The sequence below is a fragment of the Chiloscyllium plagiosum genome, unplaced genomic scaffold, assembly GCF_037043375.1.
Source record: "Chiloscyllium plagiosum isolate Xiang-an unplaced genomic scaffold, Cpla_swu_hap1 HiC_scaffold_26, whole genome shotgun sequence".
Taxonomy (NCBI): Eukaryota; Metazoa; Chordata; class Chondrichthyes; order Orectolobiformes; family Hemiscylliidae; genus Chiloscyllium; species Chiloscyllium plagiosum.
The window spans coordinates 13,428,890-13,450,847 of record NW_028270164.1 but is presented as its reverse complement, the minus strand read 5'-3'; the positions used below and the strand labels follow the sequence as shown (position 1 = coordinate 13,450,847).

The following is a 21,958-nucleotide window of genomic DNA, read 5'->3' as shown; positions in this document are numbered from 1 at the left end:
TTGCCCTTCACTATCCCATTCAGTGTCATAGACACATATGGCACAGAAATAGACCCTTCAGTTTAATATGTCTGTGCTGAAAAAGTTTCTCAAATAAACCAGTCCCACTTGCTTGCATTTGGCACATTTCCCTCCAAATCTTTCTTATTTATGTACTGATCCAAATGTCTTTTTGATGTTGCAACTGCCCCTTCATCTCCCATGTCTTCTGGCATTTCATTCCACATATAAAACACCCTCTGCTTGAAAATATTGTCCCTCAGATTCCTTTCAGATCTGTCTCCTCTCACCGAGAAAACATGACCCCTCACTTTGAACTCTCCCAGCCTAGTGAAAGAAACCTTTGCTAAACACCTTATCTAGACCCCTCATGATTTTATAAACCTCGATAAAGTCACCTCCCAACCTCCTCTGCTCCAGGGGAAAATGTCCCAGCCTATCCTTATCACTCAAACCCTCCAGTCACAGCAACATCTTAGTAGATCTTTTCTGAAACCTCTTCAATTTAATAATAACCTTCCTGAAGCAGGGTGACTCGAACTGTACACACGAAACCAAAAGTGGTCTCAGCATCATTCTGTACAAGCTCAACATGATGTTCCAACTCCTACACTCATTGGTCTGAGCAATGATAGTAAGCATGCTAAATACCTTCTTAACCACCCTCTTTACCTGTGATGCAAATGTCAAAGATCCCCAGGGTCACTCTGTTTGACAGCACTACCCCAGGCTGTACTTTTAATTGTGTAACTCCTGTCCTGTTTTGTTTTACCAAAAGGCTATACCCGACATTGAACAAAATAAACTCCATCTGCCAATCCTCAGCGCATTGACCCAATTGATCAAGATCCCTTTGTAATCATAGATAACTTTTGTCACTGTCAACGATACCACCAATTTTGGTGTCATTCATAAACTTACGAACCATGCCATCTAAATTGTCATCCATATTGTTTATATAATTTACACCGATCCCTGCAGAGCACCACTGGTCACAGGCCTCCAGTCCAAAAAAATGACCCTCCACACCCTCTGTCTCCTGCTATCAAGGTAATTTTGTATTCAATTAGCAAGCACACCCTGAATCCCATGTGATCTAACTTTACAAATTACTCCTGAATGTGGAACCTTGTTACAAAAGTCCATGGAGACAACAATTACTGTTCCCCCTCATCAAGCTTTTTGCTTACATCCTGAAAAAAATGGAACCAAGTTTGTGATGCACGACTTCCCACGCTCTGTCCCTAATTAGTTCTTGCCTCTCCAAATATATGTCAATCCAATCTTTAAAAACCCTCTGCAACAACAGTCCAAAGATGTGCAGGTTATGTGAATTGGACACGATAATGTACAGGTTAGGTGCGTTAGACAGGGGAAATGTTTCTGTGTAGGATGCTCGTCGGAGGGTTGGTGTGGAATTGTTGGGCCGAATGGCCTGTTTCACACTGTACGGAATCTGTCATTCTATGATTCTCACTTACCCACCACTGATATCAGACTCACAGATATGTAATTCCCAGGCTTCTCCACACAGCTTTTCCTACATAAAGGGATAACGTTAGCCACCCTCACTTCCTCCAGCACTTCACCTGTGACTGTGGATGATACAAATAGCGGCGCTAAGGGGACTCACACTTTCTTCCCTAATTTCCACTTGATCAGGTCCTAGAAATCTATCTGTTGTTATATCTTTTAAGATTTTCAGGACTTCCTCTTTCTGTAATGTGGACTGTTTTCATGGCATCAATGTTCACTTACCTGAATTCCCTTGCCTCCATGTCTTTCTCCACAGTAAAATATTCAAAATATTTATTGAGTATCTTTTCCATCTCCTGTGGTTCCCCACAATGACGATCCCGGTTACTTCCTTCCCTGAATCTGAGAGTTGGTGTGTTCCATTGGGGTTTATTAAAGGGTTTGGGCTGGTAACTACGACCCAGATATACCACTTGTTTAAAACCACGGGTTTCACATGGAGCTGTCGCTTGCTGATATTGGCAGTGGTCACTTCCATCCTCTTGAGATGGTTTTCTGATCTTGCAGGAATAATGGAAAACCTCATCTACAGACACATAAGCCACCGTAAGGAGCCATGAGGCAAACAGATGAGGTTCCCCATCTCCAAGGAGTACTCAGAAAACACAGCTTGGGTGTGTTTTGCGTGAGTAATGTCTGCAACAATTATCCTGTTAGTTCTTTATCTTTTAGTCTTTAATGGCCAGCGTCTGTTGCCCATTCCTAATTGCCCCTGACTGAGTGGCTTTCTAAACCTTTTGAAGAGGGCAGTTAAGAACAAACCACATTGCTGGAGTCCCATGTAGATCAGACGTGGAAAAGGCGGCAGATTTCCTTCCCTAAAGGACATTGATGAATCAGATGGGTTTTGGCACTTTAGAGAATCTGAGGAGATCCCAAAATACTCTCCACCCTTCAGGCACTCTGCCTGTATTCCTGATGAAGGGCTTTTGCCCGAAACATCGATTTTACTGCTCCTCGGATGCTGCCTGAACAGCTGTGCTTTCCCAGCACCACGAATCCAGAATCTGGTTTCCAGCATCTGCAGTCATTGTTTTTACCTCGATATTTCATTTGTACAACTGCTCTCCACTCTTTCCCCAATATCCGTCCGAAATCTGGTCACACTAGCTACGTATTGAACTTAGTAATTCCATATGTTAGAAAAATGCAAATTGTAAGACAATCAACCACTATTTTAACTTGTGGGGAGTTTTGGAGTTTTTGCAAAGTTTTTGCATGTTGTGGGCAGTATTTTATGTACCTGCTCATTTTCCAATTACCGTACAAACCATTGGCGTAGATCAGAACTGACAATGAAAACATACATTTTATCATTTGCAATTTTCAAGTGTGGAGATAATAAGAAAGCATTGTTTACATCACACTTACCAATGTTCGGCATTTTTATTCTATAACTGCAGTTCTTCTCTCTTACATTGTTGACTGACACATGAACAATTTCACTGGATTTTGTTCCCTGAGTATTTGAGGCTGTGCAGTAATATTGATGATGTTGCTGTGAGAAAGATTGACAATGTAGATCCAGTTTATTGGTGTCAGAGATCATTGAATCTTGAGATGGGGTCTTCTCAGACCATGTGTAGTGAATGGGGAGGGATCCCCGGGCAGACTCGCAGGAGACTGTCACTGAACCCCCAGAACATGAGGCAATTCGTTTGGATAAAAATCGAAGTCCAGGAACAGAGACGGCTTCTGTGGGAAAGAAACAATTATTCTGTGAGAAAAATCAAGTATTACACAACACTTTGTCACCTTTCTTCCTGACAAAACAGACAAATCAGAAGAGAGTAATTTAAAAATGCATTGAGACATTTACCGTCGGAGATGTGCAGCTTTATATTAAACATTGAGTCAAAGGCAAAAGCCTCAATCCCACAGCTGTACCATCCTGCATCTTCCCATTGAAGATTCTTGATTGTGACAAGAAACATTCCTCGTGTTTTGTCGTCAGTGATCGTTATTCTCCCATTTGGCCAATTTGTTTTTGCTCTAACAGAACACAGACGACTCCATCCTTGACACCAATATTTCACGTGTGACTGGTAGTGCTGCGCTTCGTAATGACAAGATATTGTGATCGCTCTTCCCAAAATTCCCGTTACGTGTTCCTCTGCCCATAAAGCACCTGAAACTGAAGAGACAATATTTCAAAAATTTAACTGGAAAGAATTGCTTATTACAAACAGATACATTTTAATCAGCTACATTCCATCCAGTATATGATGAATGTAATCATTAATATAAACCCTTATCAGAGCCTCAGGTGTTCCAAATTCCCAGGGAATGATTGAAACAGTCGGGATATTCTCTTACCCCACTGGTCAAGCTTTGGGACAATCTTGAAATTGGGTTTGTGCTGCCCGCAGTGGGCTCTAACTCCACCGTGTGTGACATCATCGAAATGTTGTTCCCCCCCCCCCCCCCCCCCCCCCACCTCCCGGGAGAGCAGCCTGAGTGACAGGCCTGGGTTGGAGTCGGCTGAGGATCAGTGTGAAGGAGGGTACAGGTGCTGAAGGGTCCTTACTCCGACCGGAGAAGGAGGGTTTCATCCAGGGAGGAGGGGTGGGGGTGTGTGTGGTGTAGACTCATGGTGGGCTCAGGGGCTGCATTTTCAGGGCTCAAGGGGCAGATATAACAGGTGACCCAGGAAAATGATGAGAGTCCTCAAGTTGGAGAGGAAGAGAACTGAAGTTTAGCAGGGGCTGGTTCACGATGGGAGAGAGAGAGATCAATGTGCAGGATCTTGACGGCAGTAAAGGCAGGATTATTTGCAATCACACATTGTTGTCAGTGTAAGGAGAGTAAAATAATATATGTAATTTACTGATCATTCCAGAGAGATGGTACCTGAGAAAATGTTAAAATTGCTGCCACATTGTGTCCTGGGTGGGGAAGAGGTGCAGCCTGTTGATGACTGGGTAAATTTACTTCAATAATTACTGAGAGAAATGTCTTTATTAAGCGTAAGTGAAGAGGTGGAGTGGAGGGAAGAAAGGAAAAAGACACGTGAATGATTTAAGGTGGTGAAGGGCAGGAAACAGAGACCTCATGGGAAAAAAGGAAGCCTTGAAAAAAAGAGAATTGCGAAAACAGAGAGATGAACACTTCAGGTTTCTGTCTGTGATGTTTTCTGCATGAAATTGGTGGGCAACAGCCAAAAAAAAGGTTTCAGAAAGTTTTCCTGGAACAGAATTCATGGAGTTGTAGCCGAGAGTACTGCAACGTTGAGAATTTTAACCATGAGTGTTTGAAAATGTCTTGATTATAAATGGAGAGATGACAATGATGGGCTGTAATTGTATTGCCGTGTTACATTGTAATGTGAGAATCAATGGGATTGAAAGAGAGTAAGCAACTTGATTCAAGTTAATGACTGAAAGATAAAAAGCTTTTTATGGGAAGGGAAATATAAACCAACCACCTACTTTTGTGACAGAGCCTCACAAGACATTTAATAATGAACAGCACTTCAAAAATAAAAAAAAGCAAGCTCAAGATGTTTAGTTTGAGGGCATATTACCCTCCAGTTTCAGTGTGTTATTAATATTCTAAACTTTGAATAACTTAAAATTATTATGCTGGTGTGTTCACTTAAAAGAAACATTATGTTGTCCTTTTTATTTCATTCATAATTAATAATGCCGCTCCAAAGTATTTGGGAACTCTGTCACATGAGATTATAATGTGTTCAGTAGAACATACAATATTTTGTGATGTATTTCATATATTTTTACATTTGTTCATTTAAACTTCAAAGACTTCCATACATAGGGACACATGGGGCAGGCAAAGCACATGCTGTGTCTGTTTTCTGCAGCCTGTCACTCTCCTGAAGCCAGTTGCTGTAATGTGAGGGGTGTGTTGGGGAGATTTCACTGCGGTGTTTAATGTAGGGCTAGGGAGGGTGACACTTCCAGCCCTGAAATGGTTAACAACAGCCAAGCGAGCTGCTGCAGGCGATTGCATGACTGCTGGAGCTTGTAAGGGATATGCATAATGTTAATTAAATCTTGGAGCCTGTAAATACCAGCCAGTATCAATTGCCCCATCGAAACTTGGGATTAATAAAGAAACTGATCGGAATCTGTAACTGTTAGACAAGTGTGAATTGCTCTATCGGAACCTGTAACTAGTGAGTGTGAATGGCTCTATTTAAGTCTAAAGTTGATAAGTGTAATTGACAATTTAGTTAAACTAAAAACTATTGAAAATGGCTAGCCTGTCAGACGCATAGTAATCCCTTGACACAATGGACTATTGAATACGGGATCGGAACCGCTCCCGGGGATGGCTGAGCCATTGTCAAGCACAGCAGGAGCTGGACAGGCACTTCGATGCGGCCAATAGGAGGACGGATCCCCAGCGCGCGCAGATGAATGGACCAATGGGGAAGGCGAACTGACCGGGGACTCCAGGCAGCGCGAAGTATAATTGTGTCAACTTTGAACGGGAAGGGAGAACGCCTTCTCCAACGAATGCATGCCTGTAGATTCGTTGTATCAGTTAAGATTCTGTGAATAAACTGCTGTCTGCATCTAATCATAGTTGCCAGTGTGAGTCTCTCCTTCCAAAAGAACACGCAAAGACGGGACCCCGCAGGTCCGTCTTAACATTTGGTGACCCCGACGCGGGAAGGAAAAGAGACAACGGCAAGTTGGCAACGTTGGCGGATCAGGGAGCAGACAACCTTCGGCCGAAGTTTTCTAAAGGTGGGGAAGCGCCTGTTAAATCCAAGGCTTCCAGTAGTTAGATTTACTCTCAGTTAGTTTCTTGTCTGCTCTCCGACCCTCACCAACCCAAAAAACCTGATCAATTTGACAGCAGCATCGCAGAGTCCTGACTGGTAAGCTTTTACTAACCTTTTGACGTACCCAGAGTGTGAATTTCTAGCGTGGCTTTCGGAGCCGGAGCGCATATATATTTGTACCCAGTGTGTGAATTTCTAGCGTGGCTTTCGGAGCCGGAGCGCATATATATTGTACCCAGTGTGTGAATTTCTAGCGTGGCTTTCGGAGCCGGAGCGCATATATATTTGTACCCAGTGTGTGAATTTCTAGCGTGGCTTTCGGAGCCGGAGCGCATATATATTTGTACCCAGTGTGTGAATTTCTAGCGTGGCTTTCGGAGCCGGAGCGCATATATATTGTACCCAGTGTGTGAATTTCTAGCGTGGCTTTCGGAGCCGGAGCGCATATATATTTGTACCCAGTGTGTGAATTTCTAGCGTGGCTTTCGGAGCCGGAGCGCATATATATTGTACCCAGTGTGTGAATTTCTAGCGTGGCTTTCGGAGCCGGAGCGCATATATATTGTACCCAGTGTGTGAATTTCTAGCGTGGCTTTCGGAGCCGGAGCGCATATTTACTTGTACCCAGTGTGTGAATTTCTAGCGTGGCTTTCGGAGCCAGAGCGCATATCTGTTTTGCCCGATTTTGCAGATAGTTCTGCCTGACGATTACCTGACGTTTCCTACCTGAGCGCTGACCATATTCGACTTCCTGGATCCATGTTAATGAGCACTTAAACCTGACGGACTTTTGGTTTGTATATTTGTTGTGACCACCGAACATACCCGGGGTGACAGAGGTCGGAGCTCTTCTCCTGAAGAGGGTTTAACCGTACAGACGTCTGCCTTAGACCGGTTGTTAAGAGCAGAGATCTGCCACGCGAAGGTCAGGTTTTGAAAGACGTACTGTTTTTGAAGCGGTTCCCTTCAGGGGAGATCCGACATGGGGGACCTGAATTTCGGGCCACCTAAGTTGACTCACCTCAGGACAGCATGTCCCGGAGTGCCCTGGTGGCACTGCAGGGACGGTGGGGACATGCCTATTCACAGTCAGTTACTGCTGGATAGCGTAGCCCTGCATAAGGAAAAGTTGGACCTGGTGATTGCCCAAGCACCAGAACAAAAGGGAATTATCCTGACAAGATTGAGGGAAACATTTAAAAATCCCACATTAATGATCAAAATTCTGGATGGTCTCTACAGGTCACCACATTATTCGGCTCTCCAAACAATTGTGCTAGGCAATCCCCCCGCTGGGTGGGCACCCCCGAGCACTGATAGCTCCCGGGGATGGAAAACAAAAATGGTTGTGACTTTTACCCCACAGTGGGGATACAGACCGGTTTGTTCCCCTAATGGCCCAACTGTTTCGGACGGTCTTACCCGGGAGCTAGACTATTTAACTGCGGCTGTTACTTTACCCACTGATGCATACACTGACGAGTCCACCCCAGTCCCGAAAATCCCCGACTCGCGGCCACCGACAGGGGAGGTATTGGCGGAAATCAGGACCCAGTTACGGGAGAATAATACTGCTATGGAGGCTAAACGAAAAGTCCGTAACCTAGAGAATAGTCTCAAGCTGTGGCGGGTTAAGAACTGGTTCCCTAAAGATGACCAACCCTTCTTTATGACAAGCGAATTTGATGCCTTCCGAGCTAAAGTCCAAACCTTCTTGCGGGAGGGGAAAGGGGATACCAAGAGAGGGTTTTTTAATTTAGTCAAATCTTCCAATAAAAAGGAGGATGGAGATGTTTACTTGCGGGAGCTTCTGATACGCTTCCAAAGTCACTTACCGACTTCACCTATTCACACACCAGTATTGGGTGAGCAGGGTCCTGTCCCGGAATGTGAGCCTGAGTGGTCTCTGAACCCTACTCCAGTTTACCCCCCTACACCTTACACTTCTCCTGTGGCCGTGCCGACCCGAGGTGCCAACCACGGGGGAAGTCTGCCACCCCCTTACACCAGCCCACAATCAGGATCACCCGCCCCCGGTGCATCGCCCACGGCCCCGCTTGCGGACACCAGGGCACCACTGTGTCCGCTCCAACCGCGTTGCGAGGGGCCAACCATACAGGCCCCTGTTGTCAAAGTTCTAGGGGGAAATTTCGCGTATGAGGACCCGATCCGGGACCGTGTAACAGAACGACTGGAGAGTGTGCTCAATGATCATGAGCAGAAACTAAGCGCCCTCACTGAAATGGTCGCAGCCGGGACGGGGATGGTAAAGGCAGGGGGCGGTCTGTGTCGGATCGGCCAGCCGGACGGCATCCCACAGAGATGGGAAGTACAGGACATAGAGGTAGAAGGGGAGGGTTGCTGCCCCGTGCTGGGACGGGATGGCTCCCATGCCCCAAAAAATCCTTCCCTGGGAAGACATGCCAAATTGGCTTCAATGAATGGCCAGTCCGCCAAGGCTGAACAGGCGCCCCGGGGAATTCAAAAATCCCGGCAGGACAGTAGGTCCATGGCTGCGGAAGGGGACACTTTAATTGTTACGGGAGCTCGCCTCCAGAGCAAGCTTGTGAAGGGAGGGAGTGAGTATGACTCCCAGCTAGATACCACCTCCTCGGAGGACGAGGGGGAGATTATTGGGGATTTTGATAAGGGCTCCTACACATCACTCCCACGGCCCCACGGTGGCCCACTGCAGGGGACTCTCGACACTATGTCGGCCGTTCAAGCGCCTCTTCTCGCCACTAGTATGGGGGTGGAGAAGTATGTCCCCTGGTCACGGACAGACCTAGACGCCCTGGTCAGGAGGCTTCCTCCGATTGCCAACGGGGCGTCTGCCTGGATAGCGGCTTTTGAGAGGGAGACCTGTCATGAGAAACTAGCGCTGGCGGATTTTAGAACCATAATGGTACGCATCAGAGCAGAGGAGGCGCTGATCAGGGCAGAAAGACTGGCTCGGTGTTCCAGGTCAGATGAAACTGTCTCGTTTGACCTCTACCGGAATCTAGTCTGGCGGTCCCTGCGGGACAGCTTCCCCACTACTTTCTCGCTGGACGCGTTGGGGACCCTCAGACTAAAGGACGGGGAGGACATACATGAATACCTGGGGAGGGCCTGGGATCTATGGCAGGCTGGGACAGGTGAAAGGCCAGATAGCTCCCCCTTGGCAATAGCACATTTCCGGAGGGGGGTGACCGAGGGGCTCCCTGCATCAGTGCAGAGCAAATTAAAAGACCTGGTGGGGGTGGATTCAATGAAGGAAGACATATGGAGGAAACAGGTACATCACTATCTGAACAGGCACCGTACCTCGGAAAAGATGAAAGTTGAAGGGCAGGCCGCCAAGACAACTACACATATCTTAGAACAGTTTGGGAAGATTTTAGAGCAAGTGGGGGCGAAGACCGCCGCGCGGGAGCTTGTGCCTCCAGCCGCTCAAATGTACATTTCCCAGCAGCCCAATGCACGCAAGGCCCTGCCACGACCCAGCCCTGACAGGGCAGAATATGCCGGCCATGTGTCAGCCCACGACAGCCAACAGCAGCTGTCTTCAGACGCGCAGAGGCGGATCCATGGGGGACGGCAGCACGATCACTGTTGGGCATGCAATGGTACTGACCATTACTACCAGAACTGTGACCAGAGGGTGAGATGTTGGTCCTGCAATGGGATTGGACATCTCGCCCGCGAATGTAACAAAAGAAGGGGAGATCGGTTTGTGACTAAAAGCTCGGGACTGCGTCCCGGGGAACGGGATAGACGGGACAGAAATGACGGACCCCGGGATATGAATAAACGGAGAGGTTGGGTTCAGGCCCGGGGCAGGGGAACACAAGGGGTAGTACAGGGTGCGCTGGTGGGGCCCGATGAAGACTACAGCGACTCCCGGTGGTCTGAGGAAGAGTGCTGACGGTGCCCACGAGAATCTTGCAGTCCCCTGGCCCCCAAACCGACACCTCCTAGTAGACCCCCTATGGTTCGAGGGAAGGTGTGTGGGGTGAACTTCCAATTCCTGATTGACACAGGGGCATCCGCCTCCACAATTACTAAATTGCCAAGGGGCCTGACCCTCTCGGGCAGGATACTGGAGACTGTGGGATTCTCGGGGATGGTTGAGAAACAGCCTTACACCGTGCCAGCAACAATAACCATCGGGGGACAAAAGATCTCTCTGCCCCTACTCCTGGCCCCGAGGTGTCCAGTTAACCTGCTGGCGAGGGATGCTCTTACCAAGTTAGGGGTCTGCATCCACTGTTCACCTGAGGGGTTGCGATTCCTCTGGCCTGGGGATCCCTCCCCAGGCTTAAGGGGGATGGGACAATTCCTGCTTGCCCCCACTTCAGGGGACTCGCGAGTCGCATCTGTGGACATTTATTGGATTCGGCTGTTGTACGCGGTGGAGGGAAGGGGATTGATGGGGGAATTTGACAACTGGCTCCCATCTATTCCAGGCTCCCAGACGTACCTCCCCCCAAAAAACCCCTACCACGTAACGCTAAATTATGTCACCCATTATGACCCTGAGTACGATGACCGCTTCAACGCCCACCTGGGGGATAGAAGGGGTATGGTTAAACTCACGTATCTCATCGCCGGGAAGGAAGGGATTGCCGCTGCAGTCAGCCTGCATCCGGAGCAGGCTGAGTGGTACCAGCTAGGGGAACAGGCGGCCCCGCATGTCACACTCGCAATAGCACCTGGATCAAAGGCCCGTAACCTGGGACCCATGGTCCTTGCCGCACTACGATGCGAGTACCAAAGATTAGGAGACGGCCTCGATGAGGTGTCACTGGATGGCTGCTTCCAGAGACGCCCCATCGATGTGCTAGAAGAAGGGATTTATGAAAAAATGGCGGTGGACAGGTCCCTCCTTCTGGATAATGTTGACCACTGGAAAGCGGCACAGCTGCTGCGTGATATAGACCCCGTTCTCTGGACGGTACACCCACAGGACACTGGCCAACTGGACGGGGCAGTCCACCTGCAGCTGAAACCTTCTGTTAAACGCTGCATCTGGGTGACACAATATCCTCTCACTTTAGAACAGAGGGAAGGGATTCGCCCAACAATCAGGGGACTGCTAGAAGTGGGGGTCCTCAGAAAAGAAAAGGGAGGACACTGGAATACGCCAATCCTTCCCGTCTCCAAGGGGATGGGTAAAGGGTGGCGCATGGTCCATGACCTCCGAAGGATAAATGAAGCCACGGAGACTTTAAACCTGAAGGTCCCTGACCCCTACGTTGCACTGCAGGCGCTCACGCCTGCCAGCCGCTTTTTCTCTGTCATAGACCTGGCTAACGCTTTCTTCTGCCTTCCACTGCACCCAGAGTGTCAGGAGTGGTTTGCCTTCACCTTCGAGGGAGAGCGGTACACATACAATCGCCTCCCACAGGGGTACAAAGACTCCCCAGGCCTGTTTAGTGCGGCTTTGACCCCTATACTTAAACAGATATCGCTTCCCACCAGCACCACAATCATACAGTATGTCGATGATTTGTTGATTGCCAGTGAAACTGACACCCAGAATTTGGAGGCGGTCCGCACCTTGCTGGACACCCTTGTGGCAGCCGGTTTTAAAGTGAAACGGGAAAAGTGCCAGATAGCCCGAAAATCAGTATCCTTTATGGGACGGATAGTGGGAAAAGGGGGCACCACACTTTCAAGAGCGCACAGGGAAGCAATCCTCTCCTATGGCACCCCTATAACAGTACAGGACATGATGGCCTTCCTGGGGTTATGTGGGTATTCTCGCACCTACGTCCCTAACTTTGTGGATATAACGTCCCCACTCAGGGAAATGATCACGGAGGTTGGGGCAAAGAGGCTCAAGAGTCAATTGCGATGGAACGCGGAGAGAGAGAAATCGTTCAAGGAGGTGAAGCAAGCTTTGGGAGCAGCGGCCACGCTAGCGCACCCAGACTATAAGAAAGGTTTCCACCTGGACGTGGCAGAGACTGGGGGGATAGTAAACGCCGTCCTCTACCAAAAGGACCGAGGCTGCAGGAGAGTGCTGGGGTATTACAGCTGCCGTTTAGAGCCCATTGAGACAGGACAGCCAGGCTGTGCCAGATTTGTGGCAGCAGTAACGAAAGCGGTCAACAACACTGACCATCTAGTACTCTGCCATCCCTTGACTATTCACACAGATCACAGCATAGGAGCCTTTCTGGCCTCCAACTCATTCAGCTTTTCAGCTGGGCGGCAGGTTAGAATTGAGAATGCCCTTCTATCACCGCACATTACGTTTGCATCCGATAGGGGGAGTACAAGGAATATGATGGTGGGAGTAAATGGGGGATCCTTGAAGCCCCACGACTGTGTGGCCAGAGTGGCTGAGGAGAGGAGGATACGTAAGGGGTTGCACACAGAACCCCTGGCCGAGGCAGACTGGGACCTGTACACCGATGGCAGCAGCCGTCGGGAAGCAGACGGCGTACGAGCCTCGTATGCCGTGGTCAGAGATTCAGGGGGGGTATACGACACCATCGAGTCTGGGGAAATCCCACAGCCTGCATCTGCACAGCTAGCAGAGATAACAGCCCTGACAAGGGCATTAGAACTGAGTGAGGGACACCGAGTTAACATCTTCACAGACTCCAATTATGCATGGACCGCAGTCCACGTAGAGGGCACAGCATGGGTTAGACGTGGTTTTAAAACCAGCACGGGGAGGCCGGTAAAACACGACCAGAGTTTGCGACGGTTGCTCCAGGCAGTGCATCGTCCAAGGGAAGTGGCAGTAGTGAAAGTGCAAGGACACTCTGCCTTACGTACCAGGGAAGCGCTGGGAAATGGTGCAGCTGACAGGGCAGCCAAGCTCGCAGTGCAGATGGTCACCCTGAGGTCAGGGACAGACACCCAGCAGAGTCCGGGGCCAAGGGAGGGTGGCAGTGATTCCCCTGGGGAGGCGGCTAGGGTTGATGCCATTAGGCATCTGTGTGAGCTGCAGGGACGGGCAAGCAGTGCTGAGGTCAGGGAATGGGAGAATAAAGGCGCAGTCCGACAGTATGTGGAGGTCGGAGGGTCTCAACAGCCCCTTTGGCGATCCCCGGGAGGAGAGGTCGTGGCCCCGAGGGCTCTCCTGCCAACACTTTTCTCTGAAATACATGGGCCGACACACGTGGGGGTTGCCCAAGTTGTAAGAACCGTCCAGAACCACTGGTGGGCACCCCGGCTGCGGGAACATATAGAGAACCTGAGGGCTGAGTGCAGGGTGTGTAATGAGTACAACACCAGGAGAGTTCTCCCACACCCGATGTTAAAGTTCCCAACCCCGACAGGGCCGTGGCAGGAGATCTGCATGGACTTTACGGACATGGGGGTCAAATGGAGGACCCCAGAGAAATACAGATACATGCTAGTCACAGTGGATAGGTTCTCCCGGTGGGTGGAGGCAACTCCTACGAAGGCGGAGGATGGGGAAGTTGTTGTGAAGTGGCTCACGAAGGAACTGATTCCCCGCTATGGCGTCCCCCGAAAGATTTGCACAGACAATGGGACACATTTTAAAAATGAACATCTTGCCCGGGTGGAGGCTACTCTCGGGATACTTCACCGCTACGGCAGTGTCTACCACCCTGAGAGTCAGGGGTTAGTAGAGAGGGCCAATCGCACGCTTAAAGACAAGATTGCCAAGGTCATGGCAGGGACTGCATTGACGTGGGTGCAGGCACTCCCCCTAGCCTTGCTGTCAATGAGGCAGGAAAGGAGTGGCGATACCTTCCTGACACCCCATGAAATCCTGACAGGTCGCTCCATGCCTGGCCCCCGAACATCACCCCTGTGGGAAACGGATTGGGATATAATGAATCAGGACATGACACAGTACATGCAAGTACTGGGGGAAATGGTCCGGCTAATATCCAACCAGGTTACGGCTGCACGGCCGGACACCCCCGACAGGTCCCGACCCCTTCGAGTGGGGGATAAAGTCTATCTCCGACAGATGGGCCGCACGACCTGGGGCGAGGGGCGGTGGCATGGCCCCTACCCAGTGACGGGGGTCGCAGCTAACACCTTGAGGGTGAACCGGGAGGGGGACAATAACTGGCATCATTTCTCTCACTGCTCCAGGTCAGGAAGGCCTAACACTACTCTGACTCCGGTTGCGGAGGTCGCGCCCGACGAGGAACTGGGACATGATGGACAGTAACAGACTCCTGAACTGGCTGGGTTTCTGCCTAGTGGTAAGACTGTCCATGCAGGTTTCAAGGGATTCATGTGGAGCAACGGTTGCTTTACATGCAGACCCCGCACAGGATAAGACTTTCCAGTTCGATCTGTGCGATGTGATAGACTGTGGGGGGACTGACTCAGAGGAGGGGTGGACAGCTTACAGTGTATACATGTGTCCTTGCTCATGCGCCCCCCACATCTTGCACAAATGCTACGGATATCCGAAAGACATCCATACGCGCCGCATGTGTGCCTCGTGGGATGATGTTTGGTGGGGGCAGGCTTACACCAGCACCCCGATACGAGCAGAATACTTGGACTTTAGCAGAAAACTCTCCCTCAGGAGAGGGCGAGTCTCTGGCTCGCAAGCTCGGAAGAACCCTTTGCTTCTCCGAGTCAAGCCCGGGCTCTCCAATCCCATGATCATGACCGGGTGGTCCAGTGACAACTGCTGGGCACAGGGGCGCGAATCTGACCAGTCGGGTGCAGCCCACACGAAAATCCTCTATTTAGCAATTGGGGTTGCGGTCATGGGGAAGGACCCGGAGGGGATTATCCGAATAAACCTGGGGATGCCTGGTTCTTCCCAGATCCAGCTGAGGGTCCCGCTCGACCGGGATAATCACCCCTCCTGGCCTGTGCCTGGTGTAGTTACAGAGTTTGAATCGCGCAAGCTGACTAAGCTGGTTGATCCCCGAGGGCGGATCGCACCTGCCACTGGCTACATGGAGACAAATACCTGGCTGGATCGAGTCGTCCAGTTTTCTCGGCAGGCAGGCCACGACCACTGCTGGGTTTGTGCGGGGGGGCGGCCCGGCCTGATAATGAGTAGGACCCCATTTGAGGACGGCCACATGGGCTGTGGGGTCGAACTAATGTCCGAGACTAACCCTACATTGGAGTGCAAGTCATGGGAACAGTACTTCCCGATGGCACCGGCAAACGTTACCCCTCCTGACTTCGTTGTGCACCCGCTAGTAAACTTCACCTGCTTCATCAACCCCACACCACTTACCCGAGGATATCCAGTTGGCAGCGTAGACAGGGCAAGCTGCAGCAGAACCTGGGTGCTTACAGGAAGCCAAGCGGCAGCACTAACGGTGAGCCGCGCGGACTTGTGGTGGTACTGCGGAGGACGGATTCTGTACAATTGGTTGCCCCTAAATTGGGAAGGAAGCTGTGTCCTGGTCACCCTCAATATCCCGCTTTTCATCTCCCCGCGGGCCCCGGGAGATTACACCCTCCACGAGCCCCCGCCTGGGCTCGCCTCTCTGACCCGACACAGACGGGCTGTTGACCCGCTGTTGGATTTCAAGAATTCGGATGGGGTCTGGATTGATGCTATTGGGCAGGCCAGAAATATCCCCGACGAATACAAGCTGGTGGATGAGATTGCTGCGGGTTTTGAAACTTTTCCCCTTTTTTCCGCCATTTTCCCGATCACGGTTAATAAAAACGTTAACAGAATCAACCTCCTCCACTACAATATGCAGAGACTTACCAACCTTACCCGGGATGCGGTTGACGCCATCCATGAACAGCTTGCACAGTCCTCCCTCATGACTTTACAAAATAGGATGGCCTTGGACATGTTACTTGCTGAAAAGGGAGGTGTCTGTGCACTGTTTGGGACCATGTGCTGTACAGCCATATCAAACAACACAGGCCCAGATGGCAAACTCACTAAGACCCTGGTGAAGCTCCGAGCCCTGGCTGCTGAGCTGAAGCACCAATCGGGGATAAGGAATCCAGTTGTCGACTGGCTGAACGCCACTTTTGGGAGATGGGGGACACTGCTAGGGCAGCTGGCCATGGGGGTGTGCATCTCGGTAGCTATTCTTGTCACTTGCGGGTGTTGCTGCATTCCGTGTATCAGGACACTGGTAACACGCACTATTGATCGTGCCCTATCAGGAACAGATGCCTCCTCGCCCGTATACCAGGCGGTGTTGCTAGACCGGCCTCCAGCTGGACCTGCCCAGCGAGAGGGTACGCTCCAAAACTCGCACATGTTACGTGCGGCACCGCGGGTACTGAGTCGCAAGACTAGCTACGACTTTCCCCTGTAACCCTAGTGCCCGATTCCCTCACTTTCATCCGGGTGTGCGTGCTGTACTCCACAGACCCAGGGCTGTGTCATCTGTCCGTTTAAATCGGAAACTCACCCAGCTTTTACCTCAAAGGGCCCTTGATGTTTACACAGCCAACGGCCTGAGGTGAAATTGCTAGAGTTGTAGGTAATCACTTTTCGAGTGCCTTTAATATGTTTACACAGCTGGCGGGCTGCGGGGATCTCCTGCTGATTCGAGTACTTGAATCCTAGAAAGCTTACCCAGCTGACAGCCGGATTGCCTCTGCGTGGGGGTGATTGCTTGTCTCGATGCTTGCGGTTTATAATGATTTGTCTAATGGTGCCTGTGGTTTATAATGATTTTTTTTCTCGATGCGTGTGGTTTATAATGATTTTTTTTTTTTTTCTCGATGCTTGCGGTTTATAATGATTTTTTTCTCGATGCGTGTGGTTTATAATGATTTTTTTTTTTCTCGATGCTTGTGGTTTATAATGATTTTTTTTCGATGCTTGCGGTTTATAATGATTTTTTTTCTCGATGCGTGTGGTTTATAATGATTTTTTTTCTCGAAGCTTGTGGTTTATAATGATTTTTTCTCGATGCTTGCGGTTTATAATGATTTTTTTCTCGATGCCTGTGGTTTATAATGATTTTTTTTCTCGGTGCTTGCGGTTTATAATGATTATTTTTTTCTCTCTTGGATAGATACAGATGCTACAGTTTGCGCGCATGTCCGTTCCCCGTACACGGGGGACTATCATTAATGTACGGCAATTCACACTGCTCACGGTGACAGGCCTATTTGAGGGTCATCTATTTCCGTAGGGTACGGGGCTCCAATAGGTGTGCTTATGGTTTCGTTTTTCCCCTACTTCTACCCAATACTATTCCTTCTCCCTCAATGTAGCGTCTGCTGTTCGAAGAATATAATAAACCCCTTCCGTCTTAGTTTTGCCCACCTACATTGGCAGCACTTTAACCTATACTGTACGCTGCAGTCAGGGGCCGAGAAGTACTGTATGCCCCGGGATCCAACTGCTGGTCACACCAGTAACTACTACCCTGCAATCGGAGGCTCTATGTGGGTTTTGACCGGGTTGCCACTGCCCGGCTCTGTCCTCAGCGGCACCTGGATGGAGGTTGCTGTCCGTTACTGACTGGAGGTTGTCCAGTGGCGGAAGACTCTCCTCGGGCACGGGTCAGCCTGGCACAGGTGCAATTGCGCTGTGCACTGGGAGGAGATTGCCTCCGACCACATGGCCTGCAGTACACACATCAGACGCCTGGACGGGCCTGCAGGCCGGTGAACCATTCTGGCTGGCAGGAAGGCCGGGGCACAGTACACTGTTCCAATGGGTTTCCGGTCGCTGGCGTATACCTGACTGCGGGCAGTATGCCCTTACACCTTCTCGTTTGTTGTACAAGGGAACACGAGACAAACCACACACCACCGTAGCGGATGGGCATTTGCACTTCTTTTCTTGGACAGCAGACGTGGCACCCTATGTGGTTTACTTTCCCCCTTCCGGCCCTCTTACGTTCGTTACTATTTACATGGGTTGGTGTGGCCTCAGTAGAGGCCAAGGGAGGGAATGTTGGGGAGATTTCACTGCGGTGTTTAATGTAGGGCTAGGGAGGGTGACACTTCCAGCCCTGAAATGGTTAACAACAGCCAAGCGAGCTGCTGCAGGCGATTGCATGACTGCTGGAGCTTGTAAGGGATATGCATAATGTTAATTAAATCTTGGAGCCTGTAAATACCAGCCAGTATCAATTGCCCCATCGAAACTTGGGATTAATAAAGAAACTGATCGGAATCTGTAACTGTTAGACAAGTGTGAATTGCTCTATCGGAACCTGTAACTAGTGAGTGTGAATGGCTCTATTTAAGTCTAAAGTTGATAAGTGTAATTGACAATTTAGTTAAACTAAAAACTATTGAAAATGGCTAGCCTGTCAGACGCATAGTAATCCCTTGACACAATGGACTATTGAATACGGGATCGGAACCGCTCCCGGGGATGGCTGAGCCATTGTCAAGCACAGCAGGAGCTGGACAGGCACTTCGATGCGGCCAATAGGAGGACGGATCCCCAGCGCGCGCAGATGAATGGACCAATGGGGAAGGCGAACTGACCGGGGACTCCAGGCAGCGCGAAGTATAATTGTGTCAACTTTGAACGGGAAGGGAGAACGCCTTCTCCAACGAATGCATGCCTGTAGATTCGTTGTATCAGTTAAGATTCTGTGAATAAACTGCTGTCTGCATCTAATCATAGTTGCCAGTGTGAGTCTCTCCTTCCAAAAGAACACGCAAAGACGGGACCCCGCAGGTCCGTCTTAACAGGTGTCAAACTGCATTGGATATGGCTCACCTGGGATCTCACCCAGTCCTGCTCCCTGCCCTGGGCATGTTGGAAGGATTTGCAGGTTGATAATGAACCTGTTTGGCTTTGTGAGAATACACAATCCTTTGCAAAATGTGTTGGAGTGAGAATCGAACTGTGAGCATTTGTCACAGCAATAACAATGTTACCCACTGTGTCACACGATGTTCCTTTGGCCTTTTACATATCTCCAAATACTTACACATCTAGTCTGTATAAATTAGACCGTAGATTGTAATAGACATTGATTATCTGAATACATACCTCAGATGGTAACTCACCAGGAATGGAACAAATGAGGAGAATCAAAGTTCACATCGTTTTATTGTCAAAGATCAGTTCAGTTCTTGATGTCAGTCTCTCAGCGGTTGTTTCTCACATTGAAGTACGTGTGTAATGCAATGTCTACAAGAAGTTAAATAAGGAGGAGGGTATAGGAAGCCACCTTCTGACACCACAGTCAGCCAGATGACGAAATTTAACCCTGATGAAACTTATCTACTACCAGTCATGTTTAACAGAAGAATGAAATTACTTTTAATTTTAAGAATAGAAAAATCTGAAATCAAGACAGTTAAAGAGTCTGAATGTTAAGGATGATGTTAAGGATAATCTTGACTCAAGCTCAGTATTAATATTGAAATCTCAAATGATAACAACTGGCTTATTCACCTCTGTCAGAAAATTTTAATGAACATTTTTTGACAAGGGTTTCTTCAACAAAAATTAATCCTACAACTAAAAATAGATTTAACAAAGACTATTTGGAGTCTTAGGCAGAACATGTCTCCAGTTCACACTGAATAATTATTGTGTCAGGATCTGAGCTCCTGGATGTGCAGAAGAAGGACACCCTCTGCTCCAGTTCCACAAGATCCAAGTAAACAAGACATGGGGTCGATTTCAGGCAGAAAAAGGAACTCAACAACAGAGAGACAATTCAGGGAGAAGTGAGCTGTGATTGAGTAACTGGGAGTGAGCTTCAATTCCAAGGTGAGGATCCCTCTGGTGAACCGACTGACATGGGGCTTTGTATTCACCAGGACATGGTTGATGATGAGTGAGTCTGGTGAACCAAGCTGGGTTTCACCTTTGAGCAGGTCAAAGGGGCTGACATCCTTCATCAACCGTGCTCATCCCCAGCTACATTACCCAGAGACTGAACCGACGAGGACCATCGCAATGCTCTGTCGTTTACGTTGGGTAAACTCCTGGAGAACACTTGGAAACATTTGGTGGTTAATATCCCAATGGGGATGAAACCCCTCTACTGTCAGGTCACCAGTGTCTGAGGGTCAGAAACAGAGAGCAGAGATCCCCCAGCCCCTGAATGACATGGACACTGTAGAATCAGTTGGGAAAATAGGACCAGATTGAAAAATTAGATTCTGTGATGTAACAGTGAAGACAGCAGTTATTAACAAAGTGAAGAATATCTGATCTAATTGTCAGGGATCCTGTAAAGTGACTTGCTCAGTGTCAAAGCCATATCCTGGTAGACGGTCACTCAGCAGTTTTTAAAAGACCGTTCTTCTGAGACAAACAATTGCAGGACCTGGAGCTGCCACAAAGCCCCTCCCCCATTCGGATGGATGTCCCATTTGCTCTGGAATGGTGCAGTGATCCACCCACAACACGGACATGAGCCTGTCCCAGGAGGTTTCCTTCCAGAGATTGTGATCAAAGGGCTGGGTCTGAAAACTCTCAGTACAGTCTTGAATGACCCAGAGTGTGCCACCCACAATATCCTGTTGATTAACACTGATGTGGGCTCTAAGAAAACTGCCCCCTCCCTGCCTTTCCAGAAAGCCTCTCCACTGAACATTTCCGTCAGTGGCTGCGCAAACGTGGCTGCAGACATATTGCTACAGGTGACACAGTTCTCCCTGTTTACTGAGCTGTAGGCAATGGGTGCCAGGAGGGTGTTACAGTGTCTGCAGGTATGGGTTGTGGTTTCACAATGGGCTTTCCCCACAGGCTCTGGGGTTTTACCAGTGACAGAGGAGGCCAATCCCAAGTGTCTAGCAAGCTTTTCGAAAGCCTTTGGAAGAGTTGTGTAATGTCCCTGCTATAACAGTTAGTGAAATATTCCTGTGGTCTCCTGAGCTATTTGTCACACAGTTCCTGGACAATATAAAATGTTCAGTACTGTAGGAACTTTATCTCTAGTTTACAGCACAGTTTAATTAATAACTCTTCTTCTGGTCCTTTGGAATCTCCCCTGTAGATTAATCGATAAAGCTTCTCTCCCCTTTCACCTGTCCTCTTTGTGATTCATAACCTACATCCCGCTCAGGCCGGACCCCGATACATCTGTCCACTGTTTGTTCCACCCACGTCCAACAATGTCCTTCAAATGGACCAGGATCCACAACATTAGCCTCCAGCAAGTGCTGTACCAGGGCAGCTCTCTCTCCAATTTGCAGACAAAAGCAACTAACACTTACTCTCTTTGTGCATCCATGGGTATCTAACACACATCCTCCTTGATAATATTCACACTTTTTTCTTATAGTGTCAAAAGACCATGAACATCAAAACATGCAACAACTGTGGAAGCTTGTTTTTTACATCTCAACTTCTCAAAAATGGACAGCACAGTGTCTCAGTGGTTAGCACTGCTGCCTCACAGCCCCAGTTATCTGGCTTCAACTCATGCCTTGGGTGACTGTCTGTGTGCAGTTTGCCTGTTCTGCCTCGGATTCCAGCAATGTACAGGTATTGTGGAATGGTCATGCTAATTGTCCGGAGTGTCCAGGGATGTACAGGCACAGTGGATTAGCCATGGGAAATTTGTGGCTATCGGAACAGAATGGGGTCTGGGTCTGGTGGGATGTTCTTCAGATGTCTAGTGTGGACCAGATGGGCCAAATGGCCTCTTTCAGCACTGTAGGGATTCTATAATTCTCAGTTACACTCCTCATTGACCATGCACCTGTTTGAGGGTTTAATGGAATGGGCCCAAACTGAATGTGTGTTCATTTACAATGAACCATTCACACACAGCTTGCTGCAGACAGAAACATTTTGGGCGGAAGACT

The 21,958-nt window shown here is 49.1% G+C and overlaps 1 protein-coding gene across 1 annotated transcript in view; it reads right to left on the bottom strand.

Annotated features, from left to right (window-relative positions):
- Positions 1 to 21,958, bottom strand: part of LOC148145083 (Fc receptor-like protein 5) — a 172,119-nt gene that overhangs the window by 10,019 nt on the left and 140,142 nt on the right. Inside the window, exons 4-5 of the mRNA XM_087973386.1 lie at positions 3,356 to 3,670; positions 2,908 to 3,231 (exon numbers count right to left, since the gene is read on the bottom strand). Coding sequence (XP_087829512.1) covers positions 2,908 to 3,231; positions 3,356 to 3,670 — 639 coding nt within the window. The remainder of the gene's footprint in view (positions 1 to 2,907; positions 3,232 to 3,355; positions 3,671 to 21,958) is intronic.